The following is a 10,303-nucleotide window of genomic DNA, read 5'->3' as shown; positions in this document are numbered from 1 at the left end:
GCTCATGGTCGGATACTTGGTAGTGTGGATGAGCAGAGGGATCTTGGTGTCCATGTACATAGATCTCTGAAAGTTGCCACCCAGGTAAATAGTGCGGTGAGGAATGCATATGGCGTACTGGCTTTTATTGGTAGAGGAATTGAGTTCCGGAGTCCTGAGGTCATGATGCAGTTGTATAAGACTCTGGTGCGGCCGCATCTGGAATATTGTGTGCAGTTTTGGTCGCCATACTATAGGAAGGATGTGGGGGCACTGGAACGGGTGCAGAGGAGGTTTACCAGGATGTTGCCTGGTATGGAAGGAAGATCGTATGAGGAAAGACTGAGACACTTGGGGCTGTTTTCATTAGAGAAAAGACGGTTTAGGGGTGACTTGATTGAGGTGTACAAGATGATTAGGGGGTTAGATAGGGTTGACAGTGTGGACCTTTTCCCGCGTATGGAGTCGGGTATTACAAGAGGGCATAGCTATAAATTAAGGTGGGGGGGGTAGATATAGGACTGAAGTTAGGGGTAGGTTCTTCACTCAGCGTGTCGTAAGTTCATGGAATGCCCTGCCTGTAGCAGTGGTGGACTCTCCCTCTTTATGGGCATTTAAGCGGGCATTGGATAGGTATATGGAGGATAGTGGGTTAGTATAGGTTAGGTGGGCTTGGATCGGCGCAACATTGAGGGCCAAAGGGCCTGTACTGCGCTGTATTCTTCTACGTTCTAACATGTTCTTGATCAGATGGGCCAATGAGCTGAGAAGTGGCAGATGGAGTTTAATTCAGATAAATGCGAGGTGCTGCATTTTGGGAAAGCAAATCTTAGCAGGACTTATACACTTAATGTTAAGGTCCTAGGGAGTGTTGCTGAACAAAGAGACCTTGGAGTGCAGGTTCATAGCTCCTTAAAAGTGAAGTTGCATGTAGATAGGATAGTGAAGAAAGCGTTTGGTATGCTTTCCTTTATTGGTCAGGGTATTGAGTACAGGGGTGGGAGGTCATGCTGTGGCTGTGCAGCACATTGGTTAGACCACTGTTGGAATATTGTGTGCAATTCTGGTCTCCTTCCTATCAGAAAGATGTTGTGAAACTTGAAAGGGTTCAGAAAAGATTTACAAGGATATTGCCAGGGTTGGAGGATTTGAGCGATAGGGAAAGGCTGAATAGGCTGGGGCTGTTTTCCCTGGAGCATCAGAGGTTGAGGAGTGACCTCATTGCGGTTTACAAAATCATGAGGGGCATGGATAGGATAAATTATTTTCCCTGGGGTGGGGGAGTCCCTAAGAGGCAACTTTTTCACGCAGAGGGTGGTACATGTATGGAATGAGCTGCCAGAGGAAGTGGTGGAGGCTAGTACAATTGCAACATTTAAAAGGCTTTGGATGGGTATATGAATAGGAAGGGTTTGGAGGGATATGGGCCAGGTGCTGGCAGGTGGGACTAGATTGAGTAGGGATTTCTGGTTGGCATGGACGAGTTGGACCGAAGGGTCTGTTTCCGTGCTGTACATCTCTATGACTCTATGTCATATACATGGACTTCAGTAAGGCGTTTCATGAGGGTCCCCATGGTAGGCTGATGGAGAATGTGAAATCGCATGGGGTCCAGGGTATACTGGCTACATTGATAGAGAGGAGAATCGATGTTTCGGGCATAAGCCCTTCTTCAGGCTTAGCCATTCCTGAAGAAGGGCTTATGCCCGAAACCTCGATTCTCCTGTTCCTTGGATGCTGCCTGACCTGCTGCGCTTTTCCAGCAACACATTTTCAGCTCTGATCTCCAGCATCTGCAGACCTCACTTTCTCCCCTACATTGATAGAGAACTGACTAGGCAACAGGAGACAGAGAGCAGTAGTGGAAGGGAGTTTCTCAAAATGGAGAACTGTGACCAGTGGTGCTCCATAGGGATCCACTGTTGTTTATGATATACAAAAATGATGTGGAGGAAGATATAGGTGGAATGATTAGCAAGTTTGCAGATGGCACTAAGATTGGTGGAGTAACAGATAGCGAAAGGGACTGTCAAAGAATGCGGCAGAATATAGATAGATTGGAGAGTTTGGCAGAGAAATGACTGATGGAGTTCAATCTGAGTACATGTGAGTGATCCAATTCAAGAGTGAACTATATGGTAAATGGAAAAGCCCTGGGGAAAAATGATATACAGAGAGATCTGGGTGTTCAGGTCCATGTACCCTGAAGGTGGCAACACAGCTTGATAGAGTGGTCAAGAAGGCATACGGCATGCTTTCCTTCATCGGATGGGCTGTTGAGTACAAGAGTTCGCAGGTCATGTTATAGTTGTATATGACTTTGTTTCGGCCACATTTGGAATACTGTGTACAGTTCTGGTCGCCACATTACCAAAAGAATGGGGATGCTTTGGAGAGGGTGCAGAGGAGGTTCACCAGAATGTTGCCTGATATGGAGGGTGATAGCTATGAGGACAGGTTGAGTAGATTAGGATTATTTTCATTAGCAAAATGGAGGTTGAGGGGACCTGATTGAGGTCTACAAAATCATGAGAGATATAGACAAGGTGGATAGAAAGAAGCTCTTTCTCAAAGTGGGGGACTCAATTACTAGAGGTGACAAGTTCAAGGTGAAAGGGGATAAGTTTAGGGGAGATATGCGTGGAAAGTTCTTTACGCAGAGGGTGGTGAAGGCCTGGAATGTGTTATCAGTGGACGATTGGCGCAGGCCTGGAGGGCCGAAGGGCCTGTACCTGTGCTGTAATTTTCTTTGTTCTATATTAAGAAGATAACCTAGACCCCAACGTTTTCTTATTTTTAAGATGTTGTGTTCAAACTTTAAAAATAAAACCTCAAGGCCTCACAGGCTGTTTAAGTTGTTGGTTTGAAAAAGACCACTGACCACCTCTTTCTCAACCTCTCCGTAAAAAAAGCAGATCAAAATACACCTCTTAAAGCCATAGTACTGTCACACTGGTTCGAGGTTACTTCAGTTCAATTCTGCAGTGCAAACAATAACATATCTCCCAGAGCCTCAGAGGACAAACAGCAGCACCATTAAGTGGCAGAAGTTAATTGGCTACAGGTTTGTTGACATTGACTGGCTGCTAGTACCTTGTTCCATCTAAGGTTTCTCTGTCTCTTTACAGCTGTAGTAAAACTGAAAAGCTAAGTCAGGGCAGTAGTGCCAACAATGTCTGGGTATAAAACAAACAAAAAAAAGGCTGGAAGAACTCAGCAAGTCTGGCAGCATCTGTGATCAGAATACAGTGTTAATGTTAGTGAACCTTCTTCAGGCACAAAAACTGTCGGGTTACAGGTTTACTGCAGATCTGAACACTCTGCTTACAGCTGAATTAATGCTGGAACATTATCAAAAGTGTGACATCCTCTGCACATTTAATGCAGCTATGGCGATAATATCTCGATACACGTGGCACTATGTAGATGTGACAAGACTGATCTTGGTTACTATGCGATAACAACACACACAATGTGGCAAATTGCCCAGACATGCCCTGTACACAAAAAGCAGGACAAATCCAACTTGCCTATTATCAGCAAACCAGTCTATTCTTGATCAGCAGCAATGAAAAGGGCCATCAACAATGCTATAAGTAGCACTTGCTTCTCAATAACCCGCTCACTAACACTCAGAAGCATTTCACCAAGGCCACACAGCTTTTCATGCACAAAAGAACTGAACTCCAGGGGGTGAGGTGAGAGTGCCAGCCCTTGCCTTCAAGGTTGCATTTGACTGAGTAGCATGAAGGAGCCTGAGCAAAGTTGGAATCAATAGGAATCAAGAGTAAACTCAGAGAAACAATGCTAACACAATGTTTTATTTATGCATTAGATTTTTGACAGACAAAGGAGTCAAGGATTATGAGGTGCAGAAAGGAAAGTGGAGTTCAGCCATGATCTTATTAAATGGTGGAGCAGGTTCATAGGGCTGAAAGACCTACTACTCCTAAGTTCAGCATTCCTACATAATGGAATATCCTCCACTCTCCACTTACAGCATTCCAAAAGATCAACACCCTTCACACAAAGCAGTTCACTTGACTGGTACCCCATTCACCAGTGACACAGTGGCAGCAATCTGCACTGTTGCATCATGAATCTTCACAACTGCTCAGCATTATGGAGGAGTTCTCTGGACTTTGTTTTGCTGCCACCATCCCTGTGAAGTCCATAACTGCATCATCATATTAGGTGGTATTTAATACAGTCCACAGAATTAACCCTTTGGAGCCTATCACCTTATACAAGATGTTCCTTCTAAAATATGCAATGCAATAACTCACTAAGGCTCCTTCAACATTATCTTCCAAACCTGCGACCATGAACATCTAGAAAGACCAGGGCAGCAGAATCATAGCCTCTCAACCAGCTGCAAGTTCCTCTGAAAGCCACTCACCCCCTTGGGTGCATTGCCTTCCTTCAATGTGGCTGAGTTAAAATCCTGGAATCCCCTATCTAAACACATTTTGGGTGTCCTTATATCATATAGATTGTAGTTGTTCAAGAAGGCAGCTCACCACCATCTTTTCCAGGGTGTTTTGGGATGGAAAATAATGATGCTAGTCAAACCAATGACTCTCAACATTAAATGAACAAACTAAAATAATTAACTTTAAACTGCAAGGTAGATATCATGAGAACTCTCCACCAACCGGAGATATTCTGCCCCGAGGTCAGAAGCAGTTGCCTTTTCTTAAGAAGCCAAGTATACTTCCTGTGGCTTCACTATTTTGTCTCATCTGGAAAATACTGCAGGATATGTGTGAATACTAAGGGAGTTCAGCTCAGAATCTAACTGTGTGTGTGAGAGAGAGAGTTGGTAGGGTATACACAGAAAACCCATGCATCAATTAATACAGCAAAGATCGGCTGAGTTTGACTAGTCTAGTCCTCAGTGGTCTTACAAGTTAAGATATCTGGAGGTGTGGTCAAAAGCAGCATCTTTGGCATGGGATGTACATGGGTATGTTAACGGTTGTTCCTTTTGCAGGAGTCAGCTCCAACGCCCATCACAGCTTGTCCTCTGCAACTGCCTCCACCAAGTTGTTTGCAAACAGAGGCAGCCTCACCCTGTGTTAGGTCACAAGCCAAACCAGGTAGAAGCAACATTCAAGAAGCTTGACCCTATCAAGGACAAAGCAGCCCACTTGACTGGTACCACATCCACTCCCTCTACCACCAATACTCAGTAGCAGCAGTGTGTACTATCTGTGAGATGCACTCCAGAAATTCGCCAAAGATCATTATAGAGCACCTTCCAAACCTAAGACAACTTCCATCTAGAAGGACAAGGGCAGCAGATACATGGGAACACCACCTTCTCCAAGTTCTCCTCCAAGCCACATACCCCATCACTGTCACTATGTCAAAATACTGGAAATCCCTCCCCAAGGGCATTGTGGGGCAACCTACAGCACATGCGCTGCAATAGTTTAAGAAGGCAGCTCACCACTTTCTCAAAGGCAACTAAGCACAGGCAATAAATGCTGGTCATTGAAGACTAATCCTCTCCCTGACCCTCTGATTCATGGTCTTACAGACAAGGGGTTGGGGAGGCTGCATTTCAGACACTCACGAAAGGAGAAAGATCATTAGTAGAAGGATCAGGGAGGGCAAGAGGTCACTAGTTGGACTGCCAGGGAGTGTGATAGGAGGTTTGGGGAAGAGATCACAGGTTTGGGATCAGGAAAGGGGAGAGGTCAGAGGTTGGAGAGTCAGGGAGGGAGAGAGTTCACAGGTTTGGGATCAGGTAGGGGGAGAGGTCAGAGGTTGGAGAGTCAGGGAGGGGGAGAGGTCACTCTAAAATGGTATTGTCTAGGTCATACAGCTGTGTATCAGATGATGAAAACAACCTGCTCCAAGTGGTGTGTAATAATGTCTCAGAACAGATTGATTGCGAGAATTTTTTAAAACAAATCTTGCAATATTAAATGAGAATACACACCTCATTGACGGAGCAAAGCTAAAACACAACATTAAACAGGGACTTACTGTACTGGCCATGGTCTTAAATTGAATAAGGCTGTTTAGAACCTTGGTGTGAAAGTTGATCTGGAGATCAGCTTCCACCACAGGTCTGCACCAACACTGAGATCTACTCTCTCTCCTCCACCTCTGTGACTTATTTGCACTCATGACCATTCTTTTAGGTTCTACCCTCGATAAAACTGACCTCATCCAAACCTTTACTGCCCTTCTCCTTACTTACGTAAAGTCCCCTAACACCTCTGTGTTTATTCATTGATACTGGGTCCCAAACAATGCCTCAATTTTAAAATTCCCTGCATGATCTATCCCTCTTTACCTGCGTAATCTCCTCTACTTCTGGCCTCTCGTGACTTTCTCATTTTAATCGCTGTGGTAGTGCCTCCAGCTGCTGAGATATAGATGTTGGGATACAATTTAAATCTCTTTGTCTTAGTCTCCCTCTCTTTTCCTTTGAAATGCTCACTGAAAGCTGCCACTTTGACCAAACTTTGTTCATCACCTCAATATTGCCTCAGCAGGCTGGTTAACAACTGTCCTTTTTTAGTACCATGTAGAGTAACTTGGGACGTTATGACTTAAAAGAGGCTATACAAATACAAGTTGCTGTTCACGTTAAGAGCTTTTGTTCCAAATCCCAAACCAACGGAAATAGTTTCTATGAAATCTGTCAGTTAGATCCTTCCCTTGTGAATATTTCTCATCCCTACACTGCTGGCCTCAGCAGTTTATCTGGTTTGTCTAGCATAATAGAGGTTTCACAATGTGAGCAACACAGCCACATCAATCAAATCCAAATCCAAATGGGCATAGAGTAACCAGGAACTTCCACCTACCTCCATACTTAACAGTGACAAACATTCTTGATCGAGAAAGTGTCAGTTGAGAAAGTCTCTGAGGACATCAAATGCTGGAAACTGCTGCTCGATGCAGTTAACTAGATCTGTGTTCCTGTGTGGGGAGATGCAATTGAAATAATGGAAGATTGTAATCTGAGCCCACACTTAACTGTGGGGATTACAGTCTGCAGGAAAACAAAAATAAAAGCACACACTCAGACTCTGCCAGTCATTCTCAGAACAATCAAACTCTTTTCCTTAGCTACCATCTTTTTTTTATATTCACTCTTGGGATGTGAGCGCCACTGATTTACCATTATTTCTTGCGCATCCCTATTTCCCTTGAGAAGGTGATCATCAGCTTCAACTCGAAGCACTAGAGTCCTTAAACTGTAGGGTGACCCACCACATCCTTAGGGAGGAAACTGTAGGAATGTGATACCAATCAAGCCAGATACTTTGTCCTAGATGGTATCAAGCTTGTTGGGTCTTGTTGGATCTGCACCCATCCAGGCTAGTGGGGAACACTTTACCAGCGCTGAATTATATTTTGTAAATGATAGACATTCTTGGGGAGTCACGAGGTGAGTTATTTGCTGCAATATACCTAGCCTCTGACCTGCTCTTATCGCCACTGTGTTTATGTGGCAAGTCCAGTTGAGTTTATGGTCAATGATAACCTCCAGGATGTTGACAGTTGGGGATTCAGTGATGGTAATGCCATTGAATGTTATGGGGTTGTGGTGAGATTGTCTCTTACTGGAGATGGTCATCGCCTGTCATTTGTGTGGCGCAAATGTTACTTGCCACTTGTCAGCCAAAGCCTGGATATTGTCCAGGTCTTGTTGCTTTTCAAAATGGACTGTTGAGTTGTGAATGGTGAACTTTTAATTATTGCTGAACATTCTCATTTCTGACTTTATGATGGAGGGAAAGTCATTGATGAAGCAGCTGAAGATGGTTAAACCTAGGACACCACCATGAGGAACTCCTGCTGAGATGTTCAGGAGCTGAGCTGACTGTTCTCTAACAGCCATAACCAATGTACAGGACATACCTGGACATTGCTGCATAAATGCCAGCATTGTAACTGTACTGTTGTCAGGGCCCATAGCTTTTGCAATATCTACAGAGCTTAGACCTGATCTGTTGGTATGGAATTGTTTAGTTCTGTCTATCACTTGCAGCTTATGTTGTGTGGCATGCAATTAGTCCTGTTTGGTAGCGATACCAAATTGACACCCCATTTTAGGTAAGACTGGTGCTGCTCTTGGTATGCCCTCCTGCAATCTCCATTGAACCAGGGTTGTTCCCTGGGCTTGATTGTAATGGTTGAGTGGTAGATATGCTGGGCCATGAGGTTGCAGATTGTGTTGGAGTAAATTTCTGCTGCTGTTCATGTCCCACCGAGCCTCATGGATGCCAAGTCTTAAGTTGCTTGACCTGTTCCAAGTCTGAGTCATTTAGCACATTTAACATTTAGATCATGCCGCACAACACTTTGGAGGGTATCCTCAATGTGAAGGCAAGGCTTTGACTCCACAAGGGCTGTGTGGTGGTCATTATTACTAATACTGGCATGGACAGATGCATCTTCAGCCAGCAAATTGGCAAGTATGAGGTTAAGTATGTTTTTCTCTCATGTTGACTGCTTCACTTCCTGTGGCAGACCCAGTCTAGCAGCTATGTCATTTAAGACCAGTTCAACTTAATCAGTAGTGCTGCCACTGAGCCATTCTTTGTGGTGGACATTGTATTGTCCACCAGAGTACATTTTGCACCTTTGTCACCCTTAATGCCTCTTTCATGTGTTGTTCAAAGTGGAGGAGTACTGATTTACTAGCAAGGAAGGACAGCATGTGGTAATCAGCATGCTTCCTTGCTCATGTTTAACCTGAAGCCATGAGATTTCATGGGGTCTGGAGTCAATGTTGAAGACTCCCAGGCAACTCACTCTCTACTGCATACCATGATGCCACCACATCTGCTGGATCTGTCCTGCCAGTGGAACAAAACATAACCAGGGATGGTGATAGTGGTGCCTGGGACATTGTAAGTAGAGTGTTGTGAGTTTACTATGTCAGGCTGTTGCTTGATTAGTCTGAAAGACAGCTCTCCCAATTTTGGCATGCATCCCCATAAGTTAGTAAGGAGGACTTTGCAGGGTTGACAGGGCTGTTTCTGCTGCCTAAGTCAATGTCAGGTAGTCAGTCCAGTTTCATTTCTTTGCTGAGACTGAGTGGCTTGTTAGATGATTTCAGAGGGCAGTTGAGAGTCAACCACATTGCCTTTCCTGAAGGACATTAGTGAGCCAGATGGGATTTTCTGACAATCAATAATGGTTTCATGGTCATCAGTAGATTCTTAATGCCAGATTTTTTTAAACTGAATTCAAATTCCACCATCTGCCATAGTGGGATTAGAATCCGGGTCACCAGAACATTAGCTGAATTTCTGGATTAATAGTTTAGCGATAATATCACAATGCCATCACCTCCCTATCACACACCTTGGCAAATGTTTGAACCTGAACTGAACTGTTCTAAACACCTTGGTGTAACAGATTCCAAGATGAGTTTCCTATCATGTGTCAGCTGAGACTATCAATTCCCAACTCCACAACAGCTGCAATCAACTCCTACCTCAGTTCACATGACACTGACATTTTCATCACTGCATTTCTTACAACTGCACTTGACTCATCATTTCAGCTCCAGGACATCTCTGCAGGAGTTCCTCAGCGTAGATATTTTCCTAAACAATCTGTTAAGAGATGTTATTGCCCACTTCTGGACTAGTGGGACTTGAACACTGACTGTTGGCTCACCACTATCTCTGCATTGCAGGAGCCCTAATTCCTTAGAGTATTGTCCAAGACCCAACTATCTTTAGCTGCTTCAGCAATGACCTTCCCTCCATCATAAAGTTAAAAGTTGAAATGTTCTCTGATGATTGCACAATTTTCAGTACCATTTTTGACTCTTTAGATACTGAAGCAGTTCATACCCATATGCAGCAGGATCTGCACAGTTTCTAAATTTTGGCTGATAGGTAGCAAACAACATTCACACCACACAAATGCAGGCAATGCCCATCTCCAACAAAAGATAATCTAATCCTTGCCCCATGGCATTACCAGCACTGAACCTCACACTATCAACATCTTGGCTGAAAAATGTGTTGCTGGAAAAGCGCAGCAGGTCAGGCAGCATCCAAGGAGCAGGAGAATTGACGTTTCGGGCATAAGCTCTTCTTCAGGAATGAGGAGGGTGTGCCAAACTGGCTAAGATAAAAGGTAGGGAGGAGGGACTTGGGGGAGGGGGGTTGGGAATGCGGTAGGAGGTTAAGGTGATAGGCCGGAGAGGTCGGGAAGATTGCAGGTCAAGAAGGCAGTGCTGAGTCCGAGGGTTGGGACTGAGATAAGGTGGGGGGAGGGTAAATGAGAAAGCTGGAGAAATCTGCATTCATCCCTTGTGGTTGGAGGGTTCCTAGGCAGA

The 10,303-nt window shown here is 44.5% G+C and overlaps 1 protein-coding gene across 1 annotated transcript in view; it reads right to left on the bottom strand.

Annotated features, from left to right (window-relative positions):
- LOC122562491 (uncharacterized protein C22orf15) overlaps positions 1-7,304 on the bottom strand; it is a 35,009-nt gene extending 27,705 nt beyond the window's left edge. Inside the window, exon 1 of the mRNA XM_043715326.1 lies at positions 6,804-7,304. Within this exon, the coding sequence (XP_043571261.1) occupies positions 6,804-6,828 (25 nt within the window). The 5' untranslated portion in view covers positions 6,829-7,304. The remainder of the gene's footprint in view (positions 1-6,803) is intronic.
- Positions 7,305-10,303: the final 2,999 nt, after the last annotated feature.

The sequence above is a fragment of the Chiloscyllium plagiosum genome, chromosome 25, assembly GCF_004010195.1.
Source record: "Chiloscyllium plagiosum isolate BGI_BamShark_2017 chromosome 25, ASM401019v2, whole genome shotgun sequence".
Classification (NCBI taxonomy): Eukaryota; Metazoa; Chordata; class Chondrichthyes; order Orectolobiformes; family Hemiscylliidae; genus Chiloscyllium; species Chiloscyllium plagiosum.
The sequence above is the reverse complement of the archived record's forward strand: the minus strand, read 5'-3'. Positions and strand labels throughout refer to the sequence as shown.